The 18,969-nt window shown below is 50.3% G+C and overlaps 1 protein-coding gene across 50 annotated transcripts in view; it reads right to left on the reverse strand.

Moving 5' to 3' along the window:
* Positions 1-18,969, reverse strand: part of MAP4 (microtubule associated protein 4) — a 1,793,677-nt gene that overhangs the window by 360,420 nt on the left and 1,414,288 nt on the right. For all 50 annotated transcript variants that reach the window (XM_085628688.1, XM_085628664.1, XM_085628660.1 and 47 more), the window contains one exon: positions 16,940-17,108. In XM_085628688.1, the coding sequence (XP_085484814.1) occupies positions 16,940-17,108 (169 nt within the window). The remainder of the gene's footprint in view (positions 1-16,939; positions 17,109-18,969) is intronic.

Consider the following 18,969-nt stretch of genomic DNA (forward strand, 5'->3'; position numbering starts at 1 on the left):
AGCATGGTCCCCTTTTTAGCTTCAGGAGCAGACATTCTGAAACACTGTTTATTTACAAAGACTTCTTAATGTTCGTAGATACCTAGATTCAAGGTAAATAAGGCAAAACCTAGGGGTGGGAGAAGAATTCCGCTCTGCCGGCTGACTTCACCGAGTTTTGCCCACTCTGCGCTCCATGCAGAGTTCCTAAAAACTCAGAGAAGTGACACAGAGCAGAGTCTTTTTTTCTTGAGACACTCGCCACCGGTAAGTTGGCAAACACTTGCGAGAAAAAATAATGCGCTAGACCTCCTCCTGACGAGATTTTTCATAGCGTGCAGTCGCTGAAGGTTACGACCGCTCGCGTTGAGAAATCTGCCATTTGTGTTGAGGAAGCTGCTGCTCTAGTAGAATGTCTACTTGAGTGGCAGAAAGCAGCAGCGCCCTTTGGCGTGACGCATAGTGCCATTCGGGATGATTTTACAGTGCAGGACAAACTCCTGGTGCTAAAAATCAGTGGGAGCAGCATGACGCAACAGATTCTGCAGCTGGCGGACCACCGCAGTTTTTCTGGCACTTCGCAGAGTTCTGCAAAGTAAAACTCCACAAACTCTGCCCAGGCTTAGCAAAAACCAATATCAACCTTTATAATGTTAAAAAATGTATATTGCCTCCTGAGTTGCAGGGCTGTTGGAAATAGCTTTTGAAATATCTAATAACATGTGTTTCAGAGAAAACCAAGGATATCTGCAGAATAAATAAAGTACTTCTGACAAGGTGGCATAGCTATCTCTCGGGTGCAGGAGGACAAGTAGATCAATTCATTAAAAATAACCACTCTTCTGTAGGGTCTTTCCTGTGCCATACTCTTCCCCCCCCCCCCCTGCTTCCCAGGGAAAACACTTTATACAGGAACCCCCACCCCAGGATGTCGCAGTTTTGCAATTAACAAAATCATAGGGAAATTCACACAAAAGTGCCTGCAAAAATGGTCATTAAAAAAATTAAGCTGCTCTTCCTGTTTTTGACTCTGCACTGCTGCTGAGGTAATACAAGGAGGGTAAGCAGCAGGACTGTTGGCAGTAAATGCATTAAGTCACTTACCTGTTAACAGCATGAGGATGCACAGGGTCCTCCTGTGCGAACCTAGCCATCTCCCCAGGCATCATTCCTCCCCACTGCCACTTGTCTAATGGGGACCCCCATCCCCTGCATCCCCTTAACTAGTTACACCCCCACCCTCATGTGCCTCCTCTCCCCGATGACTCGTGACTAAAATCCTTTTCCCCCATCCCCAGTACACTCATCTGGTCCTCTTCCTCTCCATATCCTACACAGAATTCACTGTGTCCCCCTCCCACCCCCTACATTACCCATGCAGCCCTGTGCACCTTTGGAATGGAGGTTGTCGGAGAAAAAGTTTTCACATTTAGATATGAAATCTTTAACATCAGACACCCTCCTATTCCGAAGTGCAGTGCTGCTGGACACTATGCCAGGCCACAGACTGCAACTTGGCAAAGTGTCCAGCAGTGATAGTCCAAAGACCAAGCAGTATTTTTGTGACAAGCACATTTGCGACCTCCCTAAAAAAAATATGCACATTGTGGGGTTTGGGACTGCAAATGTAGCTTTTTCTCTTGCTGTCAAATTTGCCAACTGAGGCCACAAAATTTTGAGGGATCTGTTTAGAGAAATCTGAAGTGTATAGTGACCCAATACAATTGGGTGAGAAAAGCCCCACAAGTAGCAAAGGGGGAAATGCATGCTAAGCTAGTGGCTGTAGGTGGAGTATACCTGATTTTATAAATTATCTAGTTATAATGTTTTTGCAAGTATTACAGAAGTTATCCCAGATATGAACAGTTTTAACAAGCCTTGGCCGTTAAAATGGCAAAAGGATAAAGTACCTCTCGATTCATGACATAATTAGAAGAGGTTAATGAAAAAAAAGTCAGGTTCTGGCCCTACAATTTGTGTGTCAAGGACATGTATAATGTGGATGAAGAAGCTTCAACTTATTGGGGAACTGGAGTGCTGCCCTTGCCGAAAAAACATCTGACTTAACCCAAACAGCTAACTCAGGTGGTGCACACTAATAGGGCCTTTTCTGGTAGAGACAAGATCTAGCTGCAGCTTTGAATTATCTCCAGGCGCCAGACTGGATCCGGAATCTTTTCTTCTTTTATACAGTAGTACCCAAGTGCGTCAGTAGAGGGTGTTGCGTGACTCTGCACCTACTTCGTACCCCGAATGTGACACTGACAGAGTTCATATTAGCCCTCCCCTGACAAGCTGATGCCTGTTTCTTCAGTAACTACATCCCGGACTAAAACGCGGAGACACGTATAGAAACTGCTATGGAAACAGTGTGCGCAAAAAGAATCTTTTTTGAAAAACGTTTATATTTTATTTATTTTTATTGTAATTTTTATTTCTTTTTACCAGTGAAAGGCACGAGAGTGCACAGAAAGGATCTGGAAAGAAAGGGAGAATCAATTTGCAGAGTGGGGAGGATGGGTGGGTCAGTAAGAAATTTGCGGCTAGATCTGGTCTCTACCAGATAAGGAGTTACCGAAGGTAAGTAACTTATTCATCTGATAGAGACGGTTAGCCGCAGTTTCCTTACCTCTGAATGAGATACCCAAGGGGAGGGAGGGAGAGAGAGAGAGACAGAGAGAGAGAGACAGAGACAGAGACAGAGACAGAGACAGAGACAGAGAGAGACAGAGACAGAGAGAGAGAGACAGAGACAGAGACAGAGACAGAGACAGAGACAGAGACAGAGACAGAGACAGAGAGAGAGACAGAGACAGAGACAGAGACAGAGACAGAGACAGAGACAGAGAGAGACAGAGACAGAGACAGAGACAGAGACAGAGACAGAGACAGAGACAGAGACAGAGACAGAGACAGAGACAGAGACAGAGACAGAGACAGAGACAGAGACAGAGACAGAGACAGAGACAGAGACAGAGACAGAGACAGAGACAGAGACAGAGACAGAGAGAGAGAGAGAGAGAGAGAGAGAGAGAGAGAGAGACACAGAGAGAGAGAGAGAGAGAGAGAGAGATAGATAGAGAGAGAGAGAGAGAGAGAGAGAGAGAGAGAGAGAGAGAGAGAGAGAGAGAGAGAGAGAGAGAGAGAGAGAGAGAGAGAGAGAGACAGAGACAGAGACAGAGACACAGACAGACAGACAGACAGACAGACAGAGACAGACCCTGGCTGGCACAAAGGGAGGTGAGGAAGAAGACATCCCACCAGAAACATCGTGGAGAACCCAAATACAGAACTGAAATCTGCAACTTGTGCAAAAACTTAAGAAAAAGACACCATGGGCGGAAGGCCAAGGACAATAGCTAAAACTACTGGGCCAAAGCTTCTAGCCATAGAAGCAGTTGATGCAGAGAGCACCAACCAATAGTTTAAGAAAAGCATTGTGAGCAATAACAACAATCATGGTCATAGACCACGCGTGGTCAGAGAAAACACTTCGATAAGGAAGGCAACTCTCCAGGACTATCCAACGTAGAACCCCACATAGGAGTTTCTCCTTAGTAACTCAAACTATTTGTTCTCGATTCCACTCTAGGATCGGGTGATCAGCGGCAACACAATCAAAGCTGGCTGACAGCCATAACCCTTCGAATAGGGTCTCCCAATAATTAGTAGCTGCATATTCTGAATACTCGTCTGCATCACAGAATATAGGTATGTGCAATTAACATTACTTTGTTAAAACGTATTTTGAGCCCCAGTTTCCCTACCATAATACCTACCTTTTATTATTACTTTGTGCCTTATCCCTGTAGAATCTGCTTCATGAGAAAACTTTAATTAAATGAAATTCTGGTCTCTGTTACCCTTGAGGCCATCTACTACTATTTACCTTCGGGACAGAAGTACAACCGACAATAAGGTTAGTTTTATTACTATCCATCCATGCATTATGTGTTTTCATGTCATGGTTGTATTCTGGAGTACTAATCTCTCTCATTCAACCCTTTTTCCTGCTTTCCTAGGGGGAGAGGGGGTGGGGGGGGGGGGAGATAGGCCCACAAATCCACACTTGAACCATGAAAAAGTCACCATTTTAAGTAATGTAAGTTACCATGCCGCAGGGCATTAATGACTGTTTAGTTTGTCACAATACCATACAACCACATTAATGCTGTCACAATGATAAGTCACACAATTTCACTAGTGCTTTCCAAACACAGTTTTGTTCCCCATTTGATAAAGAATCTTTTTATATAAAAAAATCTTTGACGCGTTAGACATTATGTTTATAACAACTTGGGTTTCCACATGTGTTAAGAAATCATATGTACCGTGCTGCTTTTCTCTTATTTTACATGTCACAATGGGCGGCTCCCAATGACGTTAATTGTCTTATACCCACTTTGATACAATTGTGTATCATATATTTCTTAGCCCTGAAGAAGTCGCTGTGTACTTCATGGTAGCATCGAAACACGTGTTGGCTAGGCTAAGACTCAGTACCAAGGAACGCACAATAAGGACAATAAATCCTGGAACCACACAGAGCAGTGGATGAACAGTGTTTTCTTTTCTACACTCATTACTATACTAACTTAATTCTATGTACCACTAGCGCGTGCAGGGGACCTTGGAGTTCTTGGTCTGTGGTTTACCACAATCTAGGGAGAGGGTTGGTTCTCCCTACCCTTTTGCACCGCACTTACGCCTAAGTTCACCCAATAATATTTGCGTACTGCCTTAGAGCGCCATCAATCCACTAGAACAACCACCGGGCATGCAGTATCAATGTAGAACCCTGTTGGGGAAGGGGAGTAATGAATGGGGGGAGGGTGTATCAATTGCAAAGCAACAAACATACAGAGGTCTCCCCAGGATAAGAAGCAAACCACAACATAAGCAAAAACATCATCTCTATGAGAGGCAGGAGAAGATGACTAACTATGGAGATACCTAATACAATTATATATATATGTACACACATATATACATACACAATATATACATATAGAAACAAACACTGTATAATAGAAAGCGCCTAAGAAGGGCACATATGAACGGCCACAACATTGATCATGAGCCGAGGATGAAACAACAATGAGCTGGCAACCAAACACATGGCCCCGGGATAAAAGGAACAGAGGTGGAAATCACACACTCCAGAAAATAAAGTAAGCAGACTGAAAACAACACTACTAACTGAGCAGTTACAATCAGGCAGCCGAGAGACAGTTCAAAAGAAAAACCGGGGAGAAACAACCCCACTAGACTGGAGAAATAAGACTACCATGGAGGACTGTAAAAAGGGTCAAGTTGAACAAGGCCAACACAGGGAAGCCTATTCAGATAACTAGTCCCCATTTGTAAAGAAAGAATAACACACGGAACAGGGGCCTGGCTAAAGCAGCGGACAAGATGGAGGAAATAGTATGGAAAGACCAACCCCACAAGTGAAGGTCCAAACCAAAGAACCAGTGTAAAGAACTGAAGTAACAGATAGAGAGGCAGTGCCTACAGCCTAACAAACATGGAGGCAAGAAGCAAAGAAAGTTCCCGTTTGCAAGAGATGGCCTCTGCCCGGACAACAAGCCATGTGACATCATGAGTGAGGATCCCTAGTTCACCCAAGATCGTAGCTGGCATGCTCATTAGTTCAAGGGAGAACAAACCCCCCCCAAGGGGTTGAACTGTATCAGTGCTCGCCAGAAGTGAAGAAAACTCCCAGGAAAAGAATCCCAAGGGATCACCAACCTCCGTACTAACCAACCCAGAGTGGGTGGGCAAGGAACCCATGTTCGAGAAGAAATGGAAGATGAAATATAGTCTGGAACCCCAAAAAGGGGTACAAGGCACATTGGAACAACAGCCAGGTCAGTAACTAAGCGTTAGGGTTGGTATCAGAGATGTCATGGAAACGTCTCCAACAAGCACAAAACATAGTCCAAAAGTCAACAGCAACAGCAGCTTCACACACAGCAGGCGCATAGAAAAACAGGCCACACAGAGGCATACAAGAGAGGGTCGTCAGAGTAGGCCACCCATGCCAAGACACAGACAAGATAGAAAGAGAAAGGGCAGGAGCCCGTCTTGCCCATGTATAATGAGAACTAGAACAAGAAGTGCTAATACTAGAAGAGAGAAAATAAGAAACGCCACCTAGGTCAAGACCAGACAATGCACCCCAAGCCAAGAACCATGCAACTTTCCTTGCGTCTGCTAGGAAAGAAGGGCACCAGATAGAGTGGAAGGGAAGGAATCCCCAGCTAGTGTGGAGAAACACCAAACGGGGGGGAAGCCGGTCAGGAGCACTAAGAACCCCCGTGCACCATCTTCAAACTTGCACCGTAGCATCAAAGCACGACATGTGGAGTCCCTCTTAAGGGGTACTATTGTGTCAGAAACAGATGGAGGAATACCTGTAAGGCATAAAGACAACATCCGCAAAATACCATGAAAATACCCCAATCAAAACTAGGGAAGAAGGCAAAAGAACATTGCGCAGCCTCCGGCGTAGAAACCCAACGGGGCCCAAAAAAATAAGATGATTCTCAAAAAACAACCAGGGACCACAACCGGTCATCAACATGGGTAAGAATGCAAGAAAGGAAAAAACCTGTTGGGGCAGGAGCTCCACATCAGATGCCAGTCGGAGGTGATGAGTGAAAAGAAGAAACCAAAGGGCACCACCTTAGAACAGCTCACTGAGGAAATAAATCAAAGAGACCATCCCTGGACAGACTGAGTATAGGAGAAAAGAAGAGTATGGTATAGCAAGCAGGACTTAAGATTTTGCTCCACCCTGACTATCCCGTAAAAAATGTAAAGTGGAGTCAGCTGAAGTGACAAACAGATGTTAGCCACTGAAAGGCATATCCACCAATTTGGATTAAACAGCCTCTGAAAAACCGTAGATGTGTAGCCAGGCATGCTGGCGAAGAGCTACTGAAAGAGCCATGGCTCACCCAACAGAATCTGTGGTACCTATGCCACAGCAAATCAGTAATTTAGCCGACTGATGAACATTCTGGAACAGCTAAGTAACAGTGTCCCAGGTGTCATCAGGGACAGAGGGGAGAAGGCGGAAGACCAAATCCCACAATGTGAGAAAAACGGCCTAGAACACAAGCACTATTAAGGGACCACAAAGGGGAACTGGTGACAGAAAAGATATAGCGACCAAGAGCATCTAGACTTTTATACTGGTCAGGACGCTGATGTCAGGGGAGGCTGTAGCAGCCTGAAAGACAAAGCTGCACAAATTTGGCTGTAGGAAGAGGCAGATCGGGTCTCCAGGGGGAGAATGTTGCCTATGAGCTATTGATCGTTCAACTGAGGCCCTTGAAGCTGGTCAAGCCCAAGAGCCCATCAAAATATCAAAGAGGGCTTCACTGAAGGGGAGCACAGGCTCATCCCCCATCTGGCCCTAATGAAGGACCCCAATTAGGGGATCAATGGCCACCTCTACTGAAGGGAGCTGCAACTCCAGAGCCACAACAACTGTCTGCAGAAGCTCAGAAAAAGCAGAGCTAGTCTCAGTAGCGAGGCTAGGAGGAGAATACAAGCCTGATAATGGGGAAGAGTCAAGGCCACAAACCTCACCAAGGTCAGACACCCAATGAAACTCAAGAGGAGGCCGAGTAGTGTCACTTATGCTATCACAGACATCACCAAAATACTGGCCTCACGAGGGGAAAATAGCAGGGGGCTCCTCTGAAGGCAGAGAAAGGTATCCCAAAACAACTGCTCTGCCGATGTTGCTCCCAATGCAACACCTCTGCATCAGGGAGAAGCGATATAGTAGCAGCGATTGGCCCCATCAACGCCGATGTCGGCCCCGGCGGATCCAACACTGGCGTCACAGGTGAGAACTCCGAAGGGCTGTGCACCGGAGCTGATAAGGATTCAATCACGGATCCAGAGGGCCTCACTAATGCAGAGGGAGTCACCACTGCCTTGGGGCCAATCAAGGCTTCTGGGCTCCATGGGGCAGAGACGCGCACCAGAGGGAGGCAGAGAACCAAAAGTAGAATAAAGGGAGAGACAGTATTTCCTCATCCTAATCAGAGTCGCCTCGCCGCCAGGAAATATCAGACGGCGCAGGGCAGATTCTCCCTTTGATTCAGTAACCGGAGGAATAGAAGGCGTGTCAGAGACACTACGGATACGCGGTAAAGTCGGGAAGACCGGGAATCCGATTGCCTACGATATGACTTACCAGTTGACAGCAAAAACGAAGGATATCGGGATCGGACCCTTGGAGGAAGAAAAGGACTGCGACCGGCAAGGGACCTTTGACCTACGCGCCGCTAACAAGGTCATCCGGCACTACTGCAACGCGGAAGACAGAAGCTGAAGACATGAGTCGCCCCCTTTGGAGTCACGGTGCACGCCCAGACACCACATGCAAATAGAATGAGGGTGCGGGGTCAACATCGTAGTCCAAAGGATCCAAAAACATAGAAAAAAGTGCGCACTGTGTTGTTGATAAAAGTAGATATGGGCCCAAAAATGGACAGAGGTAACGCTTGGCGGATTCGCGTGTAAGTGACGAAAGGAAGAAACAGGCATCAGGTGAGGATTTATATAGACTGACTGCCTCACATTCGGTGGACGACGCCGTTACAGAGCTGCGCGATGCCCTCTACCGACATGCAGAGGTACTGCTGTAGAAAAGTTTTTTGATCCAGTCTGGCACTTGGGGAAAATTCAAAGGTAAGGAATCTGCGACTATACGTCTCTATCAGATAAGGTAGATAAATAAATATAGAAGGTCCCTTAATCACTCGTTCTGGAGAAGTGATTGCTTTCTGCAATTCTACTGGCACACTACAGAACTGCATTCAGGGGAAAGTTTTTAAAATGTCTTTTATGGACATTTTATGTCGGTGGGTCCTGAAGGAAGGATCTCCTCTCCGGAATATGACGTTTTTTGGTAGCTCCCTAACTGGGCATATATTGCATGTAATTGTGATTACGTTCCAAGAACGACGCTGCCAACCACTCAGCACTTTGTTTTTTCAGGGCCCCTGGTTGGTCGAGCAAAAATGGAGATCAGAAAGTTGTCACCCTGGTATTTCAACCGCTTAGGTCAATATCGGTTATGCAACATCGGGATCAGCTGGAAATAGTTGTCCAAACCTGTGCTCTGTTGCAAACTAGAAACGATAGCCCAGTATGAAACGTATATAAATTGCATGCAAGACAAGATTCAAAATGAGTAGTCGCCTTTTCCATGCATATTTGTTTTTGTGTGAACAGTATGTACTGTTCGGTACCTTGCTAATTAAAAACTGTAACTGCTGCCACAGTGAAAATCACACATATGGTGGCATGCATGGTGCCGAAAGTTAAGGAGAGCAAAAAGACGAAAATCAGTGATCTGGCACCTCGTTGGATAGGGACAACTGGGAGGTGAGAATCAACTGTTTTCATTTCCATAGTGAACTGGTGGTGACCAATGGCCTATGACTACAGAGAGTTCAAATCATAATAAAAATATGTGGAAAAGCAGATTTCGTTTTCAGTTTTGTAAGGAGAAAAGGGAGTAACTGCGAGCAAATCCTAAGAATCGTATGAAAATGACGGGCTCTCTGTGAAGAACAAGTTACTTACCTTCGGTAACGATGTATCTGTAAGAAACATTAGTTAGTTAGATTCTTCACCTTAGAATATCCCCAGGCGTCAGACTGGATCCGGAAGATTTTTCGTCAGCAATACCCTTTGTGCGTCGCTAGGCGTCATCTGCGGCTCCGCGTCCGTCGTCGGCGTCGGAATGACGTCGGAGTACTTAGACGCCGCCCTCGCGCGCTGACGTCAGTTCTTGTACATAGCCTTCCGCGCCAGGAACGCAGAGCCATGCAAGATACCGACACTGGTGCCAAAAAATTCTAGGGCCCTGAAAGGGATAGCCTTAACCCTAGATGTCAGTTCGCAGAACGGGGAGGATGGGTGGGTCGGTGAGGAATCTAACTAACTAATGTTTCTTACAGATACATCGTTACCGAAGGTAAGTAACTTGTTCATCTGAAAGAAACACGTTAGTTAGATTCCTCACCTTAGAATAGATACCCAAGCAATACCATCCCCGGTGGTGGGTCTGCGAACCAAGATCACACCAGAAAGTCCTGGAGGACAGAACGGCCAAAGAAGCCATCCCTCCGGACTTGGCTGTCTAGGCAATAATGCCTGGCAAACGTGTGTAGCGAAGCCCACGTAGCCGCCTGACAGATGTCCTGCAACGGGACTCCCCGTCCCAAAGCAGTAGTAGCCGCTGTAGCCCGAGTGGAATGGGCGCGCAGCCCAACAGGAGGGTCCTTTTTCGCCAAGGAGTAACAGATTTTGATGCACAAAACGACCCACCGGGAGATGGTCCGCTTGTGCACAGCTTTTCCCTTCTTAGCACCCACGTATCCAACGAAAAGTTGGTCGTCCACCCGGAACGGTTTTGTGCGGTCCAAATAAAAGGAGAGCGCACGTTTGGGGTCCAGACGGTGGAGCCTCTCTTCCTCTTTGGAAGGATGCGGAGGCGGAAAGAAGGTGGGCAAGGTGACAGATTGCCCAAGATGAAAGGGAGTCACCACTTTTGGTAAAAAGGAAGGACGAGGCCGAAGGACAACCTTGTCCGGATGAACAGATAGAAAAGGAGGCTTGGACGATAGAGCCTGGAGCTCACTCACCCGTCTAGCCGAGGTGATGGCTACCAGGAAGGCAGTCTTAAGAGTTAGAAGACGAAGAGGACAATTGTGAAGAGGCTCAAAGGGAGCGCACATCAGGAATGTCAAGACAAGATTCAAGTCCCACTGAGGCATTACGAAAGGGACAGGAGGGAACGTGTGAGTAATGCCTTTAAGAAAGCGTGACACTACAGGGGACTTGAAAAGAGAGGGCTGATCTGGAAGCCGTAAGAAGGCAGAGAGAGCAGCAAGATAACCTTTCAAGGTGCCCAGGGCAGAGCCCTGCCGGGCTAAAGAAAGAAGAAAGAGGAGAACCTCAGAAAGAGGGGCGTAAAGGGGATCCACAGCCTTTGCTGTGCACCATGCCACAAATTTGTTCCACCGGCAGGCGTATACCGTCTTTGTGGAGGGACGCCTGGCTGCCAGAATGATATCACAGACTTCAGGAGGCAAGTCAAATGGCAGCAACTGCCGCCGCTCAATCTCCACGCATGGAGGTGGAGGCTGGACAGGTTCGGGTGGAGGACCGTCCCCTGCTGCTGCGACAGAAGATCCTCCCGAAGGGGCAGACGTATTGGAGGATCGGTCAACATACTGAGAAGCTCGGGATGCCAGTACCTTCGTGCCCAATCCGGAGCCACCAAGATGACTTGGGCCCGGTCGTGCCTGATCTTCTTCAGCACTCTGGGCAGAAGTGGTATAGGCGGAAAGGCGTACAACAGACCGCAACTCCACTCGTGACTAAAAGCGTCGCCGAGCGAGTGCCGCCTTCGAAATTCCAACGTGCAGAACTGCTGACATTGCGCGTTCTCTTCGGTGGCGAATAGATCTAACCAAGGCTGCTGAAAGAGACCCCACTGCTGAAAGAGACCTTGCGCCACTTCGGAGTTCAGACGCCATTCGTGATCCATCATGCACCGGCGGCCGAGTTCGTCTGCTCTGGCGTTCAGAGAGCCCGCCAGATGTTGAACCACTAGGGTGACGCCCTGGTGTTCCAGCCACATCCAGAGGCGCAGAGTCTCCTGACAAAGGGTCCATGACCCCACCCGCCCTGTTTGTTGCAATACCACATGGCGGTGGTGTTGTCCGTGAACACCTGCACGACACTTCTCCGGACAGAGGGAAGGAAGGCTTTCAGTGCAAGTCGGATCGCTCTCAACTCCAACAGGTTGATGTGGAGGCGAGACTCCGCCGGAGACCAGAGGCCTCTGATCTCCGCCTCTCCCATATGGCCACCCCATCCCAGGAGGGACGCATCCGTCACTACGACATGCTCCGGTTGGGGAAGGGAGAGGCTCTTGCCCGTGACCCAATCGCGGTCCGTGAGCCACCACTGCAACTGCTGTGCAGTGCCCTCCAAGATCAAGACATGGTCGGACAGGTTGCCGTGATGCTGGGCCCACTGAAACTTCAGGTCCCACTGCAGAGCCCGCATGCGCCGCCTGGCGTGATGCACTAGTAGGATGCAGGAGGCCATCAGCCCCAGAAGCCGCAACACTAGCCTGACCGAAAGCCAGGATAGAGGCCGAAAGATGGGAATCAGGGCCTGAATATCCCAGACCCGCTGCTCCGGCGGATGAACCCGGAACTGCGCCGAATCGAGAACCGCTCCGATGAAGAGGAGCTTCTGAGAGGGACTCAGGTGTGACTTCGGCACGTTGATGGAAAACCCCAGCAAATGCAGGAGATCCGCCGTAGTCTGGAGGTGGGAGACGACGGCCTGGGGCGAGCCCGCCTTCAACAACCAGTCGTCGAGATAGGGGAAGACTGGAACCCCTGATCTGCGCAGATGAGCTGCGACCACCGCCATCACTTTCGTGAACACCCGAGGGGCACTGGTGAGGCCGAAGGGGAGCACGGTGAACTGAAAATGCTCCTGGCCCACCGTGAACCGCAGGTAACGCCGGTGGGCCGGCAGGACGGGGATGTGGAAATATGCGTCCTGCAAGTCCAACGCTACCATCCAGTCTCCAGGGTCGAGGGCAGCTAGAACCTGAGCCAAAGTCAACATTTTGAACCGTTCCTTCCGGAGGAAGGCATTGACGTTCCTGAGGTCCAAGATAGGGCGTAGGCCCCCTTTGCCCTTCTTGGGAACCAGAAAGTAGTGGGAATAACAACCACGACCTACTTCTGGGCTCGGAACGCGCTCGACGGCCTCTTTGGCCAAGAGGGCCGAAACTTCCTCTCGTAGAATTTTCAAATGATCCTCCGAGATACGGTGGTGCTGCGGTGGCATGGCTGGAGGGATCGTCTCGAAGGGGAGGGAGTAGCCCCTTCGGACGATTTGCAGCACCCACCTGTCCGAAGTGACGGTACGCCAGTGGAGCAGGTGATGGCGAACTCTGCCGCCCACTGGCGAGGAATGGGCCGGAAAGCTCGGACTAGGAAGGCTTGGAGGCGGATGCTGCCGGGGTGGATGTGGGCTGACTGCGTCGTCCTCCAGAACCGCCTCGGCGGAAACCACGTCCGTGCGCAGGTTGGTTCTGCGGCTGGTGGCTAGGCGGACGTGAGGAGGCACCCCTTCCTTGGCCACGAAAGCGGCGAAAGGCGGAAGTCTGCGACCGCGGGGCCGAGAGGCCCAAGGACTTGGCCGTAGCCCGGGAGTCCTTAAAGCGATTCAGCGCACTGTCCGCTTTCTCACCAAAAAGGCGAGTACCATCAAAGGGCATGTCCATGAGAGTGCTCTGGATATCCACCGAAAAGTACGTGGACCAAAGCCAGGCGTGACGTCTAAGCGCCACCGTGGTAGAAATCTCTCTACCCAGCGAGTCCGTAGTGTCAAGCCCACATCGGATTGCATGACGTGCCGCATCCCTCCCATCGGCCATAGCCTGGGTAAGTCGTGTCTGGGCCTCCTCCGGGTACAGGGGCAGCACGTCCTCCACCGTATCCCACAGAGAGTGGGAATAACGGTCCAAAAGACAGGCGGTGTTCAAGGACCGCAGACCCAAACTAAGGGAAGAGAACAGCTTTTTGCCAAACTGTTCCAGTCTCTTGGAATCCCGGTCCGGCGGAGCGGTCGGGAAGGAGGATTGGGAGGTAGAAGCCTGGATAACCAGGCTCTCGGGGGTGGGGTGTTGGGACAGAAAACTGGGGTCGCCCGGAGCAGGGCGGTGGCGCCTGGTGACGTTCCTGTCCACAGGAGGAACTGTGGAGGGCTTGGACCAGGTGCCCTGCAGAACGTCAATGAGGGCCTCATTGAATTGCAGCAGAGGCTCAGTGGAGCTTGCTGCAGACTGAAGCACCTCAGTGAGGACGTTAGTCCTCACAGCCACGGCAGGCAGCTCGAGCCCAAGGGCTGCGGCCGCCTTGCGCAGCACCACAGAGAAAGCAGCACCCTCCTCTGAAGCCACAGTCGGAGGAGAGATGAATCCAGTGTCTGGTGAGGTATCCAGACCACTGGCCTCCCCCAGTTCATCTGCCCAGTCCAGTGACAGCTGAGCCTGAACGGCCATAGGATCCTCGGACGCCTCCCGGTCGCCCCCGTCATCCGATTCCTGGTAAACAGGAGGAAGGATCGGAGCCGGACGATAGACATAATGTGTCTCTAACTGCGCCGTACGCGGCGTCCATCGACGCCGTAACGGTGCCGGATCCGAGTGGGGCTGAACTGGGGCTCGACGACGAGCGGAGCCGGCGTCGGAGGTGGAACCGGTGTCGACGCCGGCGGAGGAGGCGTGACGAGGTCGACCGGCGTCGGCGGGGACGAGTCCCTCGGGAACCTGCGGCGTCGGGGCCGGAGCCGGCGACGGCGCCGGGGCCGGAGCCGCCGGCATGCAAGGTTGCCCAGTCGGGTCCGCGGGGCCCGAAGGCGCGCCAGCGGGCGTCGACGGCGGAGGCAGGCTCCTCATGGCCGAGAGGAAGGCACTGACTTCCGCCGGCGTCGCGTCAGTCCCAGGGACCGGCGGGTATGGGGACTTGCGCGGCGCCTGCGGCTCCGCTGGAGCCGCGGGGGTGGAACCACCCTGACCCTCGGCCGAGTCGCGCGACCGGCGAGGGGAGTCCGAAGAGCGGTGTCGCCTCTTGGACTTCTTGGAGTGCTTCGACTTACCCGAAGACTTGGAGCCAGACGAGCGATGATGACGTCGGGTGCGGCTCCGCGACCGATCCTTGGACCTCCTCCTGGACCGGGATCGAGAGGGGCGCGGAGCCGAGTGGCGAAGTTCAAGGAGCTTACGGGACCGCTCCCGTCTAGCCTTCGAGGTCAGGGCCTTGCAGTCCGAACACGACTCCGCGTCGTGGTCGAGGCCCAAACAGTAAAGGCACCGGCAGTGAAGATCCGTAACCGACATCAAGCGGTTGCAGTCAGCACAGGCTTTGAAACCAGGCATCCTACCGGCACCGGAGTCGAGACAAGATCAAAAAGGGGTAGCTCTCCCGGATCTGCGCTTACTGGCGCGGAAAAAAGAAGAACTGACGTCAGCGCGCGAGGGCGGCGTCTAAGTACTCCGACGACGTCATTCCGGCGCACGACACCGACGACGGACGTGGAGCCGCAGACGACTCCTAGCGACGCGCAAGGGGTATTGCTGACGAAAAATCTTTCGGATCCAGTCTGACGCCTGGGGATATTCTAAGGTGAGGAATCTAACTAACGTGTTTCTTTCAGATGCCAACAATAAATAAAAGACATCAAAGCACACTCACTGTTTTGATGCAAGAGTCTGCACCCGACCACACCAATGTGTTTGTGTGCATTGGTTTTTGATAGCACACAACTGATGGCCTTTATCTCACTACCTCTACTGAATGCCATCTGCTTGGCAACATCCCCGCAAAGATGCAATGAGCAGATGCCAGCTGAAATTCAAATGGGCTCCCATCAGAGGTGCTCAGTGCCAGCCGGTGCCAGGTGTGTTACTATTCTGGGCTAAAAACTGCAGCCTCTTCAGTCTTCTTGGGCACGGTCATGCCGCCTTTCTTAAAGTTGATTTTGCGGGCTTTCGTTCTATCTAGACATCTAGATTGAGATCCGAGGTGTTTTGGAAATGTCCAAAGACTGTTACGAACAAATGAATGTGCTCTACAGATTCGGACGGTCCCTAGGGAACCCTACGTGTCGTGCGGCACAGTTAGGCAGCCTACACATCACGGAGAGCGTGCAAGCACTGATGCACGTTAGACTTAATGTTGACACCTGGTGTCACTGTAACTACACTCTCCTCCTGCCCCAGCAGTCTGAAACCTCAAACACTATTCCATTCCCAGCTCAAAACAACGGAAGTGCATCCTGAGCCAGAAAGATTTACTCAACAAGCGCAGATCTGAGATTTACTCCTGTGTGGCCCTCAAGACTCACAGCCATGCATCCAGAAATGTAACAGTGAGATTATATGTGTACGCCTAGTCCTCTAAGTGAACCACAGTCAAGTAAACATAGTGACATCCCAACCCTTTTAGAATTATACAAACAGATTTTTACTTTGATAAGGAACCCCTGGGAGATGTATGGTGCTACTTTTAGCGCTCCTCCATTTGAAAAGCTGGCTCTGCTAATATTATAGCAACCCTACCCATCCACCTTCACGACATCTGTACTGCGATAGGAAACACAACAAACACAGGGAGATAATGAATGGAGCGCTGAAACTTTTCAGACACTCACGCCCAGTCACAGATCTGGGTTTAATCCACCATCATTCTTTCGCTCACTTCACCACCCCAGTTCAGACCCAGCCATATGCAAAACAGTCTTGACCCTATCTCTCATGGTAACAGTCCCTGCCAAGCAAGGTCTACCCTAGACCTGAAACAAGCACCCTAAGACTGGTTTCGAGGTAACACCCCTCATCAGCCAGGCTAGCTAGAATCCAGTGGCAAAGTGAGCAAGGGACCCACGTCTGGGCATACCCTGCCAACTTAGGGTGAACAAAGCAAACACAAGATGATGATGGAAGGAGTACTGAAGCTTTTCAGACACTCACCCCCAGTCACAGATCTGGTTGAATCCATCATAGTTCTTTAGCTCACTTCACCAACTTTAGACGGTGGGCATGCGTTTGTCCTATTTAACTTAGCTTCGTTTCAAGTGCAATTGTCAGACTACTCAGGGCTGAGACAGGCCACTGCAGAGGAAACCGAGGCAAACTATCTGTGATTGCTCAACTACACAGTAATCAGGTTACTGAAGGACAGGAGACAAAACACCAGCCTCGCATCTCAAATAGCTCCTGCCACAATTCAAAGCCACAGTTGGTGATATTAGATTCTATTCATCAGTGCAAACACGAGAAATGGCACTTAGTAAAAAGAGTGGCCTTTGCCAGATTGAGCCGGGCAGTGCTTACTTGTTGGCCTCCTGGGTGTGGTGGAGGCGACAGCGACTGCTGGAACCATTGCTGCTTTGGGCGTCCCAGTAGCAGGTTTCACAGCAGCACGAGGGGTCGCTGCTGCAGATGCCTTGGTAATTGGTGTCTTCTCTTCTGGGCCCTTAACTGGACTTTTGAAGTTTAGACCCTATAGATAAAAAGACACAATGTTCACTTAACTGATAGTCAATTCAAGCAATGCAAACCTGTCTTCTTGAACAGACGACTGAATAGTCACTGACTAGCAGGAACAAGGACTCACAACACATTGTCTGACATGCAACTAACAGGATAGATCACACAAAAGCAACTGAAGGGTCCATCAGCATCGTCCCTGAAAAGCTGAGCTCCACTCTTGCATTCCTCGTGTGTTTTTGACTCTCAACCTCTTCCGAGCTATCCCTTGATCTGTGGCTTAGGTTGGCAGCTCTCAGCTGGTAGCTTGTCTGACTGAGGATTTTGTGAGTGCAGAGGAAGGCAAGGTGTGGTTTTGGAGGCATGCAGGCGACAGCGCAGGTGGAAGAGAGAAAAGCTAGGCTGAGGAGTATGCAGTAGGCTGGGAAGAAGTGACAGCATGCTGTAGATGCAGCCAAAGGCAGAGGAGGGCTAAGTGAGGAGGTGGAGGTGACAGTGCAGGCAGAGGAGAGAGAGGCTAGGATGGGACGTATGTATTAGACAGGTAGGGACGCTAGCATATTGTAGATGCAGCCAAAGGCGGAGGATGGCTAGGTGGGGTTTTGGAAGTGTGCATGAGACAGAGCATGCGCAGGACAGAGGGGCTAGGATGGGACGCATGTATTAGACAGGTAGGAAATGCTAGCATGCTGTGGATGCAGCCAAAGGCGAAGGATGGCTAGGTGGGGTTGTGGAGGTGACAGTGCAGGCAGAGGAGAGAGAGAGGCTAGGATGGGACGTATGTATTAGACAGGTAGGAAACGCTAGCATGTTGTAGATGCAGCCAAAGGCGGAGGATGGCTAGGTGGGGTTTTGGAAGTGTGCATGCGACAGAACATGCGCAGGACAGAGGGGCTAGGATGGGACATATGTATTAGACAGGTAGGAAATGCTAGCATGCTGTAGATGCAGCCAAAGGCGGAGGATGGCTAGGTGGGGTTGTGGAGGTGACAGTGCAGGCAGAGGAGAGAGAGGCTAGGATGGGACGTATGTATTAGACAGGTAGGAAATGCTAGCATGCTGTAGATGCAGCCAAAGGCGGAGGATGGCTAGGTGGGGTTTTGGAAGTGTGCATGAGACCGAGCATGCGCAGGACAGAGGGGCTAGGATGGGACGTATGTATTAGACAGGTAGGAAATGCTAGCATGCTGTGGATGCAGCCAAAGGCGGAGGATGGCTAGGTGGGGTTGTGGAGGTGACAGTGCAGGCAGAGGAGAGAGAGAGGCTAGGATGGACGTATGTATTAGACAGGTAGGAAATGCTAGCATGCTGTGGATGCAGCCAAAAGCGGGAGAAGGGCTAGGTGGGGTTTTGGAAGTGTGCATAAAACAGAGCATGCACAGGAGAGGGGGGTGAGGTGGTGAGAATATACAAAGTAGGAAACAGTGCTGGTAGGACAAGGAGCGCAATGCAGACAGGGGAGTGTGAATGAGGAATAGTTGACTGTGCCCTTGGACGGCAGATAACTATGTGAAAGGAGTTTTGTACCTCTTTCCGGACTATTATTATTAAAACATTTTTGGGGGGAGGCATGGACATTTACTGTCCTAATACAATTGGTCCATGTGATGGCTTCGCAGAGGTGAGCTCAAAGCGTGTTTCGTCCATACTGAAATAACTCCCACCATTCACAAAAGGACACACTTCGAAATGAGCATCCGCTGACCAAGCCTTTATGTCCAAGACCAGTTTCAGCAGATGGTGCAGGGCAGGCAGGTTATTATCTGAGCCCTGCAACTGTCTCATACTGCAACACTCATACAGCATAGTTCCACCCTGACCCTCTCTAAGGGCTAGAAAGGAAATCATCGTCCGAGAGCATAGACCATTTTAAG

This window comes from Triturus cristatus, chromosome 10 (genome assembly GCF_964204655.1).
Source record: "Triturus cristatus chromosome 10, aTriCri1.1, whole genome shotgun sequence".
Taxonomy (NCBI): domain Eukaryota; kingdom Metazoa; phylum Chordata; class Amphibia; order Caudata; family Salamandridae; genus Triturus; species Triturus cristatus.